Below are 19,320 nucleotides of genomic sequence, written 5' to 3'. Positions count from 1 at the left end.
GAGAGAGAGAGAGAGAGAGAGAGGAGAGAGAGAGAGAGTCAGGCTGTGAGCCTGGGTGTCTAGGAGGATAGGTATACACTCCACAGTAATATGGTGTTAGGGAAGAGGCGATAGTCTGAGGTGAAAGATAATAAGTTCCATTTTGGACAAGTTAACTAGCAGGTTAGTGTAATGCGAATGTAAATTTTAAAGATCTTCCCTGCCCCTAGGCTAAAGTGCACCTGAAGCCTGGGGAGGGAGGCTTGTTTTTCAGTAGATACTTCTTGATTGGTCAGTGAGTCAATAAGGTTGTTACATTCTCTGAGCCAGGAGAAGGCTATATAAGCCCTGATGTGTAGCTTTGTTTTGGGACTCACTTTGAGAAGTGTTCTGTGATTTGATCTGAATTCTGGGAAGCCATTGTTGAGAGTCCCCCGGCTTTGAAAAACCCAGAATGTGGAAACCCAGATGTTGACTGGGTATGGATGTAATGGTTGGACAGTTTGGAAATCTGTCTACTTGATGTTTCTGTCTTGATAATTATGCCTGTATACTTTGAGGTTCAGGGTGCTGACCTTTTCTCCTGAACAAGGTAAACGATATATGTCTGACTGATTAAAGTAAGCTTGTTAACCCATTTTGAGTTGCTTTCCTTTAACAAAGCAGATCCAAGAACCTGTGGTAGCTGCAAACCCTGAGGACGCTTGGGGTGCTTGCTGCTACAGTTAGCCAGTTGCACAATGGAGAAGTCATGTGTCTATTCAAAGGCTAAGGCTTGATATGGAGAGGAGAGATCATCTTTATAAAGTAGTCACATCTTCCCAGGTCTGAAAAAAGAAAATGGATCATGCCTCTGACCATTGGGTCACAGGTCACAGAATCTCAGAGTTGGAAGAGCTTTAGAGGTCAGCCAGTCCAAGCTTTAGCTGGAAGAAAAAATCCCCTGATACAACATACTTGACCAGATTCAGTCTTTGCTCACAGACGTCCTGTGATGGAGAGCTCACTACTTTCAAAACAGCCCCTTCTGACTTTGACAATTCTCATGATTAGAAAAAATTTTTTTCCCCTGACATCAAAGTGAAATCAGTCTCTTTGTAACCTCTAGCTCTTGCTCCTGATTCTGCCCTCTGGGGCCAGATAGAACATGGCTAATCATCCTACACTACAGCCCTCCTTATGGTATACCTAATTAAGAAGGTTCTTTTCACCTTTTCCTAAAGTCAAAATTAGCGTTAGAAGTTAGAGGAAGCAAGAAGGGAGACTTCTAACCTGGATGTGATTCTGACCAGCTGGTTCTTGGGGATGGAAATGCTGGGGCCTTAAAGGGAAGGGACCATTCCTTCTTAGGATTCATGATTAGAGAAGCAGGTATGGATGGTCTGAGAGATGTCCTCATTTTGAGGGAACAGAGACATAGGAGAAAAACCCCATCATAATAAGGAAGCAAAAGGTTTTCCTTATTCAAACATCCATGGGTTGGTGACAGTCCAGACAGATTTAACAGAAAGCAAATTTCACTCTTCTTTTAGGGAAGCAGCTCTTGCCTTGAAGACAGATAGCTTGAGTTTGAGCCCTATCTTAGGACAAGTTAGCTGTGTGACCCGGGTGAGTTATTTCTTCTCTCTAAAACTACATTTATCATCAGTACAATGGTACCAATGATACACTACATACCTTATAGGGTTGATGTGCTTTATTAATCCTAAAATGCCGTAGAAATGTTACTATTAGAGAGGCAGTATGAAAGAGTGTGTAGAGCTGGAATCCAAAGATCTGGGTTCAAATTCCACCACTGAAACTGACTGCCTTTGTGATACTGGGTGATAACTTCCCTCGCCCTCATCTGAAAAATGAAGTTGGATGAGATTGCTTCTGAGGTCCCTTCCATCATCAGATCTAAGGTCTTTTCATCTGGAATCAGAGGATCTAATATTTATTAGTGTGTGATCTTGGGTAAGTCCCCTTCCATAATCTATAAGATGAGGGAGTCTGATGAGATGACCTTCCATGACCATGCTCTCCTCCCTAGACTATGTCATATTTATTTTATGTTAATTGTGCACACACTTATATATAAACATGTTGGCTCTGTATATAGAATGTAAGCTTCTTGAAGGGAGAGACTAGTTCTGTCTTGGGTGCTAGTACCAAGTGCATGTTGATTGGCCGATTGCCACAGGTGGTAGGATACCACTGGGCTAGGAGTTCAAATCCTGCCTCAGACACTTACTAGCTGTGTGACCCTGGGCAAGTCACTTAACTCTTTGCCTCAGTTTCCTCATCTGTAAAATCAGCTGGAGAAGGAAATGGCAAACCCCTCCAGGATCTTTGCCAAGAAAACTCGAAATGGGGTCATGAAGTGTTGGAAATATTGACCAGCAGGTAGAGCACCCGATGTGGGGGTGAGGGGGACTTCTCTTTATCTATTGGCTTAGATTTTGGAGATTTAGATCTCAGAGATCATCTGGGCATAGTCCCTCATTTCACAGATTGTAATTAAGAAGGTAATTAGGTTCACAAGTGGTGTGGAGAGTGCTACGTGCATAACTCTTTGTGTAGGCCAGGGAGGTAGGGGTTATTCTGATACCCATTTTACAGATACTGACACTGAGGCTGATAGGTCACACAACTAAGACATATGTGAGGCTGGATTTGAACTCAGTTCTTCTGACCCCAGGGCTATCTCATTCAGCCCTTGATTTTACAAAGAGGGAAATAAAGACTGGTTCAAGGTCACACACCCAAAAAGTAGAGGTTCGGGATTCGAACCCATGGAGATCCTCCACTAGAACAGGAAATCTTAGGGGAAGGGGGCGGGACTGGGTGGGGCTTCTGGACCCCACGTGATCAAAACGCCTCTTTTCTCCTCCTCCTCCCCTCTCTGCTTCGACTCCCGGGAAAGTCCTCCGCCATCCCAGAGTTCCGCGGCTCCCGGAAGTGCCGTGGCTTCCGGAAGCATCTGGTTGTTAGACCGAGCCGGTGTTAACGGGGCACCGGGGGGCGGCGGGGGGGCGGGGATCGCTGCCGCCGCCTCGGGCTTGGGACTAAGGCCAGAACGGGGCGGGATGATGGAGGACGAGGAGCTCGAGTTTGTGGAGGAGCTGGAAGCCGTGCTGCAGCTCACTCCGGAGGTGCAGCTGGCCATTGAGCAGGTGAGGGGGGTAGGCGGAGAGGCCCCGCCCCCGAGGTAGGGGAGGGGAGGGGAGGGAGGGTCCGCCCCCGGGTGTTGGGGGGGAGTCCCACCCTTGGGGTGTGGGAGGGGAAGAGGGACCACGGCCCCAGAGGGTGGGGGAAGGGAAAGAGGAGCGCGGGCCCCTGGGGTGGGAGGAGGAGAGGAGGCCCCGCCCCCGAAGTGGGGGAGGGGAGGAGGAGGGGCCGTGCCCCTGGGGGGGGGGGGGGGGGGGGGGGGGCCGTGCCCCTGGGGTGGGGGGGAGGGGATAGAGGAACCTCCCCTTGGGGTGGGAGAGGGTAGGGGGGCTGTGCGTTGTAGGAGGCCAAGGTGGGGGGCAGAAGAAGGGAGGAGGCAGTGGTGCAGTGGAGAGAGCGCTGGTCCCAGAGTCAGGAAGATTTGAGTTCAAATCCAACCTCAGACGTTTCCTAGGTGTGTGACCCTGGGCAAGTCACTTAGCCTCAGTTTCTCCATCTGTAGAATGGGGTCAATAATAGCCCCTGGATCAAACTTTAAAATGCCTGGGGCGAGGAGCTAGGTCGGGAGGCCCCGGTCTGCTGGAGAGGGGCCTGGTTTTGAGGCCAAGCTCATCTTTGGGGGTGGGGGAGCTGTCAGACCATTGTTGGGGGGGTTCCCTCTAGGCTTCCAGGTTCTGTTCTCTGAGCTGTCTACAAATGATTATTGGGGGGAATTGGGGGGAGCTTTGAGGTGGGGCTGTCAGAATGTCCGGGGGATGGTTGGGGTCTAAAGAGAGGCGGCCTCCCCCTCGCCCCTGCCCCCAGGTCATGGCGGGGGGCCTCAGGTTGGGCCAGGTGCCCCAGACCTCCAGGTTGAGCTCTGTGATGCTGTGATGAGGAGGCCAGGTGGGCTTGTCGGAAAGCTGCCAGGAGTGGGGGCTCGGTTCCAGAGGGTTCTGGCTTCCACAGTCAGGCAGCCCTGGATTGGGCACGGCTTCCATGTTGGGTTATCCTAGGGCTCAGTGCTTAGGGTTTGGGGGGTTTGTCGGCTTTGAGTGAAGGGGCTTTTCTGGGGGTGGGGCTTCCTGGTGAGGGCTGCTGCTCTAAGAGGAGGAGGTATTTCTGTACTAACTAGGCGGCCTCAGGCCCCCTGCATCTTCGCTCCCCTTTCACCTTTGGAGGGTGAAAAGAACTTCTGGCCTCTATTCTGGGCTGTGTTGGTTTTTACTTCAAATTAAGTTGGGAAGGAAGAAATAGTTAAGGGATTCTTTTAGTTGTTGAGATGGAGAATTCTTGTAATTAGCCCCCCAGGCTTGAGTGAGTTAAGGGGGAGACTTTCTTTCAGAAAAGGCTTTGAGCCTCACCCTGTATCTCCTTTGTTGGTTGAGATTGTTGTCTCTGTGAGGAAAGTGAAAGGATATGGTGTTTACTAGACTAATTATTTCTGGCTCTGCCTCCGGGCTGCTGATTTAACATGACCCCTGACCCACCAACTGAAGAAAAATTGCCTGGGAAGGCTGAATGTTGGGGAAGAATTTGGAGAGTACTTGAGCAGTTTCCGGCAGCCCCTACCATCCTTTCCCAGGTCCCTTTGGTGGCCTGCCATACTGAGAGCCAAAAGGATCCCCGCCTGACCCATGGTCATCTAGCCTTTGCTCAAAGACTTCGTGTGAAGGACAGTTCCCTACCTCCCTTGCTTGGGCTACATTCTAGCCTGGATTACCTTTAATTTTTAAGTTTATCCTTAAATCAAGCCTCAGTTCCATTCTGTAAGCACTCATTAATGACTCAGTAAACATTTATTAAGCCAGGCTTAATATATGCCAAGCACTGTGCTAAACACAAAAAGATACAAAAGACAGTCCCTGCCTTCAAGGAACTTACAGTCTAATGGGGGAGACAGCATGGAAACAAATATATACCAAGTGAACTATATATAAGATAAATAGGAAATAAGTTAACAGAGTGTAGGCATGCCCTGCCAGAAGCAAGGCCCTGGGCTTGGCTCCAGGGTCACAAAGACAAGTATTCTTTTTTTCCCACTCTTTTTTATTTTTTTAGTTTACATCATTCATTTCCACAAGATTTTGAGTTACAAATTTTCTCCCCATTTTCCCCTACCCACCACCCCAAAACAGTGATCCCACTGAATATCCCCTCCCCCAATCTGTTCTCTTCCATATCTTCCCCCACCCCCTCTGACTTTCCAGTAGGGCACAATGGATCTCTGTGCCCCAGTGCCTGTATATCTCATTTCCCAGTTACATGTAAAATATTAGTATTAATAATAATAAGTATATATTTTTAAACATTTGATTTTAAAACTTTGAATTCCAGATTCTTTCCCTTCCTCCCTCATCACCCACCCTCACTGGGAAGATAAGCAATTCAATATAGGTTGTATATGTGTAACTATGTAAAACATTTTCATAGTGAATATATTGTGAAAGATGACTATATTTCCCTCCATCCTACCCACCCTCCACTTGTTCTATTCTCTACTTTGATCCCATCCCTTTTCAAAAGTGTGTGCTTCCAACTTCCCTCCCCCCCAGCCTGCCCTCCCTTCCATTATCCCTCCTCTCTTCCCCTTCCCCTCTACTCTCCTGTAGGGTGAGATACCCTATTTAATGTGTATGTCATTCCCGCCCTAAGCCATATTCAAAGAGAATAAGGTTGATTCCTTCCCTTTTGCCTTCCTGTTCTTCCCCTCCTGTATGAGATAATTTATCCCATTCTATCTCTCCCCATCTTCTCTCACTATATTCCTCTCTCACCTCTTACTTTCACCTTATCATCCCTTCCTATTCAATTGGTCCTGTACTCTCTGTCTATGTATACCTGTACACATACATACATACTCACATTCATACGCCCATATAGACAGGAAAGGCCTCTTCTAGGCTTAACTGTATTAAGATGCTGCCGCTTTCTGTGGGTTTATTTTACGTCCTGCAGCTTTTCACCTAGTTTTTGTGTTGATCCTAAGCTGTTTTTTGAAGGAGGCTCAGGATGCCAAGAGATGATGGTGTAAAGGGGTTGGGAAGGCAGACCTGGGGCACCATGGATTGAAAGTGCAGAAAGTGGAATGAAATGTCATCTTCAGGGAAAACTTGGATGCAGTTTGGTTGCAATGAAATTAGACTGAAAAGGGAAGGCATTGTGAAGAACTTCAGTCCTAGAGGCCACAGGGAACCACAAGATTGTTTTTGAGAAAGACTTTTTTTTACAGGGTCAGATGGAATATGAATTTGGTAGCTTCATGAAAATAGATTAGGAGGGAGCACTGGGATCTGGGCGACCAGCTAGAAGGTTGTTGTGATAGTCCAGGCAAGAGTAATAGGAGCCCGAGTTAGAGTTGAGGTGGATAGAAGTGGCTGGGGTCAGGCACGTAGAGGAGGTCTGTCTAGGCTCTTTATTCTTCAGGTGGAAGGTACCTCAGAGGCTGCTTGTTTTACAGATGAGGAAACTGAGGCCCCGGGGAGGTGAATTGATTTATCCAAGCTTATACAGGTGAGATTTGAAGTCAGATCCTTTGATTCCAGAATGAGTTCTTTTTCTTCTGCCATGTTGTGTTGGCAACTGAGCAAATCTTGAGCGTGGAAGAGAGGGTCAGGGATGACTCCAGGGTTGTAGAAGGGTGGTGGCATCCTCAGTAGAAACTGGGCAGTTTGGAGAAGGGATAGTCTTGGGGGGAAATCAGTTTTGTTTTGGACACGAGTTTGGAATTTCCAAGTGGGAGATGTTTGAGGGAGACAAGGGATGGATTTAATGAATGTCAACTAAAAATCTTAGGTGGCAAAAATACTAAAGCAATTTATCAGAAAAATTGTTTATAATGATCAAGTTGGATTTATACTAGGGATACAAGGATGCAAGGATTAGGAAACCAAGTAATAGAGTCAATTTAATAAAAAATATCCAAAAACTTAAGATTCTTTTACAAAGTAAAACATTGACTTTTAACAGAGCCTACAAACCATAGGACCATTTTGTAATATATTTTAAAAAGTATGTATTTAAAACTAAAGGCTAGTATTGTATACAATTGAGAAACTCTAGAAACTCTCATAAATACAGGATGAAAATAAGTCTAGTTCCTTTCCCTGATATTATTTGATTTAATTCTAGAAATGCTAGGGATAACATTAAGATTGAGAGTCAGGGATAAAGGACAGGGGTATCAAACCCTCTCAAATCAGATTAAAATGTAATTGGGAAAAATTTAACAAAATAGATAAAAATTCAATAAAACATAGATAACATCACATTCTAAAACTGAGTCACTATGCTATCTGCATAGATCCTTATGTACCAGTTAGTGGCCCCATTTCCATTTAAGTTTGACCCCACTGGTGTAGTTGATAGGGTGCTGTATTTGGAGTCAGGAAGAGCTGGGTTCAGATTCTGCCTTAACTGGGCAAATCACTTTGTGTTTCCATTTCCTCATCTCTAAAAGGAGACAGTTTGACTCAGTGGCTTCTAATGCTCTAAATTTATGTTCCTGTGATACATTGTCTGGAGAAAGATAAGAGGAGACAAAATCATCGTTATTTACTGCTGGCAATGCTGTCTGAGAATCCTAAAGAAAGTAATCGAGACAGTAGCTTCATTAAAGTAGGCAGGATCCGACACATCCACAAAAATCAATAGCACTTCTATAGAGTAATAATAAAATTCAGGAGGAAATAATCAAAAGGGAAGTGCCGTTCAAAATAAGTACAAAATGCATAGCTGTCTGTTAACCTGCCAAGACACACTCCAGACTTGTACAGATACACTTATGAAACAAAGTAAAATGATTTTTGTAACTTTTGCTAGCATAACATAACTGAGGCCTGGCTGTTTGGTGCTTGTGGCATAATACAAATTATAATGCTCAGTCGGTCAGTAAGCATTAATTGAGCACCTGCTCGTAGTACCAGGCGCTATGTAAGTGCTAGAGATACCAAAAGAGACAAAAGGCAGTCCCTGCCCTCAAGGGGCTTACAATCTAATCGGGGAGACAGTAAACAAACTGCTCTATATAGCTTAATATCTATACTGCCTAAATTAATTTACTGATACAATGTTCCATCTCTCTACTTATGGGATCCTTTATTGTGCTAGAGAAACTGATCACAATTCATTTGTTGGCAGAAAAAGGTCTAGGATCTCATTACACTGTCAAGCCAAAATCATCAAAACTGTTTGGTGTTGGGTAAAAAAGGGAGCAAAGCAAGGGAACAGAGTAGATAAGGAAAAATCAGAATCAAGTGATTCAATAAGCTAGCGCTCAGTGTAGTAGATTGCTTGGGGAAGAACTCCCTGTTTGACAGCAACTGCTGGGAATACTGGAAGTGCATTGATGTGCCTGTTCTCCTGCAGCCCATCCATCATTTGTCATTTTCCTTTTTGGTCAACTTTGCCAGTCTCGTAGGTATGAGGTAGAAAACTTAGAGTTGCTTTAATTTGTATTTCTCTAGTTTTTCGTGAATTGGAGCATTTTTTTTCATATGACTTGATAGTTTGGATTTCTTCCGTAGCAAACCATTCATATCTTTTGACCATTTATCAGTTGTGAATGGCCGCTTAGTCTTATGCCTTTGAATTGGTTCCTTATGTCTTGGAAACAGACAGTTCTAACAATAATTATAATTAATCTTCCACTTGACAGTCCTTCCTGAAAGATACTATCATGTCTCTCCTAAGTGTTTTGGTTCTTCTAACTGACCCTGTTTTGGTAAAAGTTTGAGGCTTTTCATCATTTTGGTTATCCTGTAGTGTATTATCTACCACATTTCATTGCCTCTACTAAAATGTAAGGCCCTGAGCAAATGTTCCCCATTTGGTGCCCCTGGCCAAGGCAGAGGCCAGTGGTACCATCCCCTCCTTGTTCTGAGATGCTTTTCCTCTAGGAGTGTAGTTTGAGATGGCATTTGTCTTCTGGGTTTCTCTATCATACTGTGTCCCAGACAGTTTTCAGCCCTCTGAAACTCAAGCTCTTTAAAAAAATAATTATTTTCAGTTTTCAACATTCACTTCCATAAGATTTTGAGCTTTAAATTTTCTCCCCCTCCATTTCCTCTTTCCTCTCCAAGACTGTGTGCATTCTGATATAGGCTTTACTTATACATTCATATTTAATGTATTTTCACATTAGTCATGAGGTAAAGAAGAATTAGAACTAATGGGAAAAACCATGAAAAAGAAGAAACAAAAGAACAAAAGAAAAAGAGAGCAAACAGTCTACTTCCATCTGCAGTCAGATGCCAAAGTTCTTTCTCGTAGCATTTTCCATTGTGAGGCTTTTGGAGTTGTCTTAGATCATGATGTATTGCTGAGAAGAGCTAAGTCTATCAAAGTCAGTCATTGCACACAATGTGGCTGTTACTGTGTACAGTGTTCTGGTTCTGCTCATTTTACTCAGTATCAGTTCATATAAGTCTCTCCAGGTTTTCCTGAAGTCTGTCTATTCATCATTTCTTATAGCACAATAGTATTCCATTACATTTACATACCACAACTTGTTCATCTATTTCCCACTTGATGGACATCCCCTTAATTTCTAATTCTTGACCACCATGAAAAGAGCTGCTATAAATATTTTTGTACATATGGGTTCTTTCCCTGTTTTTATGATCTCTTTGGGATACAGTCCTAGAAGTGGTATTGCTGGGTCGAAGAGTATGCACATTTTTATGACTCTTTGGGCATAGTTCCAAATTGCTCACCAGAATGGTTGGATCAGTTCACAACTCCATCAACAATGCATTAGTGTTCCAATTTTCCCATATCTTCCCAAACATTTTTCATTTTTCTGTTTTGTCATGTTAGCCAATCTGATAGCTATTCTGCTATCTCAGAGTTGTTTTGATTTGCATTTTTCTAATCAGTAGTGATTTAGAGCATTTTTTCATATGACTAAAAACTTTAATTTCTTCCTCTGAAAAATGCCTGTTAATATTCTTTGACCATTTATCAATTGGAGAATGACTTGTGTTCTTATAAATTTGTCTCAGTTCTCTATATATTTTAGAAATGAAGCCTTTGTCAGAGACATTGACTATAAAAATTGTTTCCTAGCTTTCTGCTTCCCTTCTAATCTTGATTGCATTGGCTTTGTGCAAAAGCTTTTCAGTTGAATGTAATCAAAATTATCCATTTTGCATTTCATAATGTTCTCTATCTCTTGTTTAGTCATAAATTCTTCTCTTCTCCATCAATCTGACAGGTAAACAATTCCTTGCTCTCCTCGTTTGCTTATCATGTCAGTCTTTGTATCTAAATCATGTATCCGTTTGGACTTTATTCTGGTATACGGTGTCAGACATTGGTCTGTGCCTAGTTTCTGCCGTACTGTTTTCCAGTTTTCCCAGCTGTTTTTGTTAAATAGTGAGTTCTTATCCCAGAAGCTGCAGTCTTTGGATTTATGAAATAGTAAATTACTCTATTCATTGATTATTGTTACCCTATTTCACTGATGCACCACTCTGTTTCTTAGCCAGTCCAAGTAGTTCTGCTGATTGCTGCTTTGTAATACAGCATATAATACAGGATGTGGTACAGCTAGGACACTTTCCTTACATTTCTTTTTATTCATTCCCTTGATATTCTGGACCTTTTGTCCTTTCAAATGAATTTTGTCATTGTTTTTTCTAGCTCTATAAAATAATTTTTTTGGTAATTTGACTGGTATGGTACTGAATAAGCAATTTAATTTAGGTAGAATTGTCATTTTTATTATATTAGCTTAGCCTATCCATGAACAACTGATATTTTTTCCAATTATTTAGATCTGACTTTATTTGTCTGAAACATTTTTTGTAATTGTGTTCATATAGTTCCTGGGTTTGTTTTGGCAGGTAGATATTTTATGATGTCTACAGTATTTTTATCATGTTTTATAATGTCTACAGTAATTTTAAATGGAATTTCTCTTTCTGTGTCTTGCTGCTATTGGGCTTTGTTTTCGTAATATATAGAAATGCCAATGATTTATGTGGGTTTATTTTATATCCTGTAACTTTGCTAAATTTGTTTATTATTTCTAGTAATTTTTTACTTGATCATCTAGGATTCTCTGAGTACACCATCATATCATCTGCAAAGAGTGATAGCTTTGTTTCTTTGCCTATTTTAATTCCTTCAGTTTCTTTTTCTTCTCTTATTGCTAAAGCTAACATTTCTAGTACAATATTGAATAACATGATGATAATGGACATCCTCGTTTCACCCTCGATCTTATTGGAAATACTTCTAGCTTATCCCCATTACATATAATGCCTGCTGATGATTTTAGATAGGTGCTATCTGCCATTTTAAGGAAGACTCCATTTATTCCCATGCTTTCTAGTGTTTTTAATAGCAATGGGTATTGTATTTTGTCCTGCTTTTTCTGCATCTATTGAGCTAATCATATGATTTCTGTTAATTTTGTTGAGATGGTCATTTATGCTGATAGTTTTCCTAATATTGAAGCAGTCCTGCATTCTTGGTGTAAATCCTGCCTGGTCATAGTGTATTATGCTCGAGATAAGTTGCTATAATCTCTTTGCTAATATTTTATTTAAAATTTTTTTGCACTTATATTCGTTAGGGAAACTGGTCTCTAATTTTCTTTCTCTCTTTTGGCTCTTTCTGGTTTAGGTATCAGCACCATATTTGTATCATAAAAAGAATTTGGTAGGACTCCTTATTCACCTATTTTTCTGAATAGCTTATATAGTATTAAAATTAATTGTTCTTTAAATGTTTGATAGAATTCACTTGTAAATCTATCTGTCCCTAGAGATTTTTTCTTTTCTTTTCTTTTTGGAGGGGGGAAGGTAGGGCAATTGGGGTTAAGTGATTTGCCCAAGGTTACAAGGCTAGGTTTTTTTTTTTTGGGTGTGTGTGTGTATGTTAAGTATCTCACGTCAAGTTTGAACTCAGGTCCTCCTGACTCCAGGGCCAGTGCTCCATTCACTGCACCACCTAGCCGCCTGAGATTTTTTGTTAAGGAGTTTATTGAATTCTTTTTCTGAAAAGGCATTATTTAAGTATTTTATTTACTCTTCCATTAATCTGGGAAATTTATGTATTTGTAAACATTCATTCATTTCAGTAAGATTGTCAGATTTATTGGCATACAGTTGGGAAAAAAAGTTCCTAATTATTGTTTTGATTTCTTTTTCATTGGTGGTGAATTTACCCTTTTCATTTTTGATGGTAGTAATTTGGTTTTCTTCTTTCTTTTTTATTTTTTTTATTTTAATTTTTTTTTAAGCAATTGGGGTTAAGTAACTTGCTCAAGGTTACACGGCCAGGTGTTTCTGGGTGGGTGCTAAGTGTCTGAGCCCAGGATTCGATCTCCAGGTCTTCTCAACACTGGAGCCGGTGCTCTTACTCGCTGTGCTACCTGGCCGCCCCTTCTTTCTTTTTTAAAATCAGATTAACCAAAGGTTTATTTTATTGTTTTTTTTTTCATAAAATCAGCTCTTAGTTTTAATTTTTTAGTTCAATAGTTTTTTTTAAATTTTAATTTTGTTAATCTCCTTTGGTTTTCAGAATTTCTAATTTGGTATTTAATCGGTGATTTTTAATTTGTTCTTTTTCTAGCTTTTTTAGTTGCATGCCCAGTTCATTGATGTCTTCTTTCTCTATTTTATTCATGTCAGTATCCAGCTCTTTCTGATACGTATAATCATAGATCTAGAGCTAGAATGACATCTGATCTAACCCCCATATTTTACTGATGAGGGAAACTGAGGCTTAGCGAAGTTAAGTGTAGACTTTTTTTGGTTTAATTTGTTTATTTTTAGTTTTCAACATTCATTTCCACAAGATTTTGAGTTACAAATTTTCACCCCATCTTTCCCCTACTCCCCACCCCAAAATAGCGATTCTACTGAATATGCCTCCCCCAAATCTGCTCTCTCTTATATTTCTCCCCCATCCTCCTTGTGACTTTCTAGTAGGGCAAGATGGATTTCTATACCCCATTGCCTGTATCTTATTTCCCAGTTGCATGTAAAAAAAAATACATACATATATATATATATATTTTTTTTTTAACATTAGATTTTAAAACTTTGATTTGCAGATTCTTTCCCCTCTTCCTTCATCACCCACCCCTACTGGGAGGAAAAGCGATTCAATATAGGTTATACATGTGCAGTTATGCAAAACATTTCCATAGTAGATATATTGTGAAAGAATGACTATATTTCCCTCCATCCTATCCCCCCCCACTTTTTCTATTTTCTACTTTGAACCCTGTCCCTTTTCAAATGTGTGTACTTCTAACTACCTTCCCTCCCAATCTGTCCTCCCTTCTATCATCCCCCCTCTTATCCCCTTCCCCCTACTTTCCTGTAGGGTAAGATACCCAATTTAGTGTGTATGGTATTCCTGCCTTAAGCCAAATTCAGTGACAGTAAGGTTGACCCATTCCCTTTTGCCTTCCTGTTGTTCCCCTCCATTGTAACGGTTTTCCTTTCCCTCTTTTATGTGAGGTAATTTACCCTATTCTGTCTCTCTCTATCTCCTCTCATTATATTCCTCTCTAACCTCTTAATTTTATTTTTTAGATATCATCCCTTCCTGTTCAATTGGTCCTGTGCCCTCTATGTATACCTGTACACACACATATATATACACACTCACATATATACATATACCCTCCTATATAAACATATGTATATATGTATACATATATATATACACACATATATATTCCCATCAACTATCCTCATAGTGAGAAAAGTCTCATGAGTTACAATTATCGTTTTACCATGTAGGAATGTAAATAGTTCAATTTTAATAAGTTCCTTATGATATCTTTTCCCTGTTTACCTTCTCATGCTTCTCTTGCTTCTTGTATTTGGAAGTCAAATTTGCTATTCAACTCTGGTTTTTTCATCAAGAATGCTTGAAAGTGGGATGGCTAGGTGGCACAGTGAATAGAGCACTGGCTCTGGAGTCAGGAGGACCTGAGTTCAAATCCAGCCTCAGACACTTAACACAAAAAACTAGCCATGTGAGTGCAAGTCACTTGGGCAAGTCACTTAACCCCAATTGCCCCTCCAAAAAAAAAAAAAGAATGCTTGAAAGTCCTCTATTTCATTGAATGACGATATTTTCCCCTGAAACATTGTACTCAGTTTTGCTAGTAGGTGATTCTTGGTTTTAATCTTAGTTACTTTGACCTTGGGAATATCATATTCCAAGCCTTTTGATCCTTTAATGTAGAAGCTGCTAGATCTTGTGTTATACTGATTGTGTTTCCACAATACTCAAATTGTTTCTTCTTGGCTGCTTGTAATATTTTCTCCTTGACCTGGGAACTCTTGAATTTGGCTATAATATTCCTAGGAGTTTTATTTTTGGGATTTTTTTTTAAGCAATTGGGGTTAAGTAACTTGCTCAAGGTTACATGGCCAGTTATTTCTGGGTGTGGTGCTAAGTATCAGAGCCCAGATTCGATCCCAGGTCATCCCGACTCTGGGGCTGGTACTCTTACTCACTGAGCCACCTGGCTGCCCCTTTTGGGATCTTTTTCAAGAGGTGATCAGTGAATTCTCTCAATTTCTGTTTTTCCCTTTTGTTCTAAAATATCAGGGCAGTTTTTCTTGAGAATTTCTTGAAGGATGATTTCTATTTTTTTTTTTGATCAAGGCTTTCAGGTAGCTCAATAATTTTTTTTTTCATTTTTCAAATGCTTTATTAACTTCTGATTTACATCATTCATTTCCGCGAGATTTTGAGTTACAAATTTTCTCCCTCTTTTTCCCCTATCCACCACCTCAAAATAGCTGTCCCACAGGATATGCCCTCCTCCAATCTGTTCTCTCCCATATCTTCTCCCATCCCCCCTTTGATTTTCCAGTAGGGCATGGAGGATCTCTATGTCCTAGTACCTGTATATCTTATTTCCCAATTATATGTAAAAGAGTATTAATAAGATATATATATATATGTATATATATATATAATTTTAAAAATTTGATTTTAAAACTTTGAATTCCAGATTCATTCCCTTCCTCCCTTGTCACCCACCCTTATTGGGAAGATAAGCAGTTCATTATAGGTTGTACATGTGTAGCTAATGCAAAACATTAATATAGTAGATATATTGTAAAAGACTGACTACATTTCCCTCCTTCCTCCCCCACCACCCACTTGTTCTATTCTCTACTTTGATCTCATCCCTTTTCAAAAGTGGGTGCTTCCAACTTCCCTCCCCCTGAGCCTGCCCTCCCTTCCATCATCCCCCCTTTCATCCCCTTCCCCCCTACTCTCCTGTAAGGTGATATACCCTATTTAGTGTGTATTTCATTCTCTCCCTGAGCCAAATTCAATGAGAATAAGGCTTTTGCCTTCCTATTTTACCCCTCCGTTGTAACCATTTTCTCTTGCCTCTTCTATATGAGATAATTTACCCCATTCTGTCTCTCTCCATCTCCTCTCATTATATTCCTCTCACCTTTTAGTTTCACCTTTTAGGTATCATCCTTTCCTATTAACTTGGTCCTGTGCCCTCTATTTATGTATACCTGTAAATATATATATACACACATTCACATATGTATTCATATGCTTGTATACTCTCTGATATAGCCATATATATGTGTGTGTGTGTATATATATATATATTTCCATTCCCTTCAACTATTTTCATACTGAGAAAAGTTTCATCAGTTACAATTATCGTTTTTCCATGTAGGAATGTTAATGGTTCAACTTCGGTAAGTGGCTTCTGATTTCTTTTCCCTGTTTACCTTCTCAAGCTTCTCTTGCTTCTTGTATCTGAATGTCGAATTTTCTATTCAACTCTGGCTTTGTCATCAAGAATTCTTGAAATCATCTATTCCACTGAATGACTAAATATTTTCCCCTGAAACATGATACTCAGTTTTGCTGGGTAGGTGATTCTTGGTTTTAATCCCAGCTCCTCTGCCCTCCAGAATATCATATTCCAGGCCCTTTGATCCCTCAGTGTAGAAGCTGCCAGATCCTGTGTTATCCTGATTGTGTTTCCACAATATTCAAATTGTTTCTTCCTGGCTGCTTGTAAAATTCTCTCCTTGATCTGGGAATTCCGTAACCTGGCTATAATATTCCTAGGAGTTTTCTTTTTGAGATCTTTTCCAGGAGGTGATTGGTGGATTCTTTCAACCTCTATTTTGCCTTCTGGTTCTAAAACATCAGGGCAGTTTTCCCTGAGAATTTCTTGGAGGATGATTTCTAGGTTCTTTCCCTGATCATGGCTTTCAGGTAGTCCAATAATTTTTAAATTATCTTTCCTGGATCTATTTTCCAGGTCAGTGGTTTTTCCCTTGAGATATTTCACATTGCCTTCTATTCTTTCATTTGTTTGGATCTGTTTAACAGCATCTTGATTTCTCATAAAGTCATTAGCTTCCATTTGCTCCAATCTAATTCTGAAGCAATGATTCTCCTCAGTGAGCCTTTGAGATTCTTTTTCCATCTGGCAAATTTGGCTTTTCAAGGCATTCCTCTCCTCATTGCCTTTTTGAGCCTCTTTTGCCATTTGAGTTAGTCTGTTTTTTAAGGTGTAATTTTCCTCAGTCAGGCTGTTGACTCTCATTTCGTAATTTTCTTGCATCGTTCTCATTTCTCTTCCCAGTTTTTCCTCCATTTCTCTTATCTGCTTCTTAAGGTCCTCTATGGCCTGTAACCAGCTCCTATTTTCCTTTGAAGCTTTTCGTGCAGGAGTTCTATCTTCCCCGTTTCCTCTTGTTCCATGCTTTGCTCCTTTTTGTCCCCAAAATAGGAATCTAATGTTGGATTCTTCTGTTTGCTTTGTTTCCTTTGCCTGGTCATGTTGCCCTTCAGTCACTTGACCCCTGGGCTTTTTGCCACAGTAGGACTCTGCCACCAGACAGAGGAGCTTTCGTCCCAAATGCTGGAGTTTTCTCAGCTGCTGGAGTTATTAGTTGGGTGCCCTCTCTGAGGTCTCCACATGCTCTGGCAAGCTGGTCACGCACCCCAGGACCTCCACCCTAGACTGCAATCCAGATCCAAGCAGGTTAAAGCAAGAGTGATTACCCCTCAGACTGTTTGCTTGGTCCCCCTACACTCTGCAGGCCAGGGGTTGAAGCTGCAATGCTGTGCAGCAGCGTCTCAGCGGCTTCTTGTCCTGGAAGCCACTGTACTCCCAACTACTGGTCCCAAAGTCCACACTGTACTGACCTCTCACTTTGTCCTTCACATCTATGTGTTAGTAAATCTGGAAACAGCCACAGCTGCTGGTGATCTGGAGTCCCTCCAGCCTGCGGCTGGTCAGGCCCACCCTGGGGCTAAAAACTCCGGCTCACGCGGGCCTGAGCTCAGCATCCAGAGCGCTGCGCTGTCCGATTCCTGCCGGCCTGCCAGGCTGTCCTCAGTGGGAGGTTAGCTTCTCTGTGTCATTTTGTGGGTTCTGTAGCTCCAAAGTTTGTTCAGAGTCCCCTTTTACCTGGATTGGGGAAGGTGGAAGCTCCCTGTCAGCCCAATAATTTTTAAATGATCTTTCCTAGATTTATTTTCCAGGTCAGTGTTTTTTCCAGTGAGATATCTCACATTGCCTTCTGTTTTTTCATTTGTTTGGATCTGTTTTATAGTATCTTGATTTCTGGTAAAGTCATTAGCTTCCATTTGCTCCAATCTAATTTTGAAGGAATTATTCTCTTTGGTGCGTTTTTGAAATTCCTTTTCTATCTGGCAGATTTGACTTTTTAAAGGCATTCTCCTCATTGGCTTTTTGGGCCTCTTTTGCCATTTGAGTTAGTCTATTTTTTTAAGGTATTATTTTCTCCAGTCAGGTTGTTGACTCTCTTTTCATGTTTTTCTTGCATCGTTCTCATTTCTCTTCCCATTTTTTTCTTCCACTTCTCTTGATTTTCAAAACCCTTCTTGAGCTCTTCTGTGTCCTGTAACCAATTCATATTTTTCTTGGAAGCTTTTAGTGCAGGAGTTCTGACTTCGTTGTCTTCCTCCCATTCTATGCTTTGATCCTTTTTGTCCCCCAAAAAGGATTCTCTGGTTTGTTTGTGCTTCCTCTGCTTGATCAAATTGCCAGTCAATTACTTGACTTTTGAGCTTTTTGCCACAGTAGAACTCTACTTCCAGAGGGGAGAGCTTTGTCCCAAATCATTGGTGTTTTTGCTGATGTTGTCAGAGGTCTGAGGAGGGCGCCCTCTCTACAGACACCATACTGGCAAACTGGCGTTTCTCACCCCAGGACCACCACCCACCAAAGTGATCCAAGCAGGTCAAAGGAAGACCGATTACCCTGTGAATCGTTGCTTGGTCCCCCTCCAATCTGTAGGCCAGGAGCTTCTGAGGCTGCCGCAGCTGCTGTGCTTCCACCATCCCTTGCCCTGGGGACAGGGGCCGGACTGCACCCTTCCTTTCCAACCGAGTTCCCGAGTAACCTTTTACTTTCTTTTTGACATTTATGGGTTGAAAAGTCTGGAAACCACCATAGCTGTTGGGGATTCACTCTCCTGAAGTCTGCTCTGGCCGCCATTGCCTCCCTGGGGCCAAAGCCATGTAGTTTACACAGGACTGCTAGGCTCCCAATACACTGGGATGAACCCTTCCTGTTGGCCTGCAAGGCTGCCTTCAGTGGGAGATTTGTTTCTCTCTGTCACTTTGTGGGATTTGTAGCTCTAAAATTTGTTTAGAGTCATATTTTGTACATATTTGAGGTGGTTGTTGGGGGAGGTCATGGAATTTCCTGCTTCTACTCTGCCTTCTTGTCTCCACCCCGACTTAGCAAAGTTAAATTACTTGTTCCATACTACATAGTAAGTAGCAAATGTAGGATTTGCACCCAAGCCCTCAGACCCCACAGCTAGTGCTTTCCCTCTGTGTCACACTTCCTCTCAGATACATGCTACCCTTTAGCCATTGCATCATCCATCTTGAACTTTTGAGATGAATTTTGGAACCCAAGTTAGCACTTTGCATTTCACTATTAAAATTCACTTTACTGAATTTGGCTCACTTCTGAATCATTAACTATTTTTTATAGTTTTGTGTTTTTTGGACATTTGTTCAGTAAGCGATCGATGCCTTTCTGAAAGGGCTAGACCTCCCAGCCAGGGTCCCATAGGCTGGAAAGGAAGAAATAAATCTGTTTCATTAGTAATTGTTTGATAGATGGTCTTGTAAATTAGAAAGTTTTCAGTGAAGTACATTTTACTCTTTCTAGAGAACAAATAAGAATGCCAGATATAAGTTCAT

General features: G+C 41.3%; 1 protein-coding gene across 2 annotated transcripts in view; it reads left to right on the top strand.

Moving 5' to 3' along the window:
* The first annotated feature begins 2,898 nt into the window (after positions 1-2,898).
* The window catches only part of VPS53 (VPS53 subunit of GARP complex), a 144,549-nt gene continuing 128,127 nt past the window's right edge, over positions 2,899-19,320 (top strand). For both annotated transcript variants that reach the window (XM_069089707.1, XM_069089706.1), the window contains exon 1: positions 2,899-3,134. In XM_069089707.1, the coding sequence (XP_068945808.1) occupies positions 3,048-3,134 (87 nt within the window). In that variant the 5' untranslated portion in view covers positions 2,899-3,047. The remainder of the gene's footprint in view (positions 3,135-19,320) is intronic.

This window comes from Petaurus breviceps, unplaced genomic scaffold (assembly GCF_028583685.1).
Source record: "Petaurus breviceps papuanus isolate PSGF00001 unplaced genomic scaffold, PetGlider_PUasm1.0 186, whole genome shotgun sequence".
Classification (NCBI taxonomy): Eukaryota; Metazoa; Chordata; class Mammalia; order Diprotodontia; family Petauridae; genus Petaurus; species Petaurus breviceps.
Note: the sequence above shows the minus strand (reverse complement) of the source record. Positions and strands in the feature narration are given on the sequence as shown.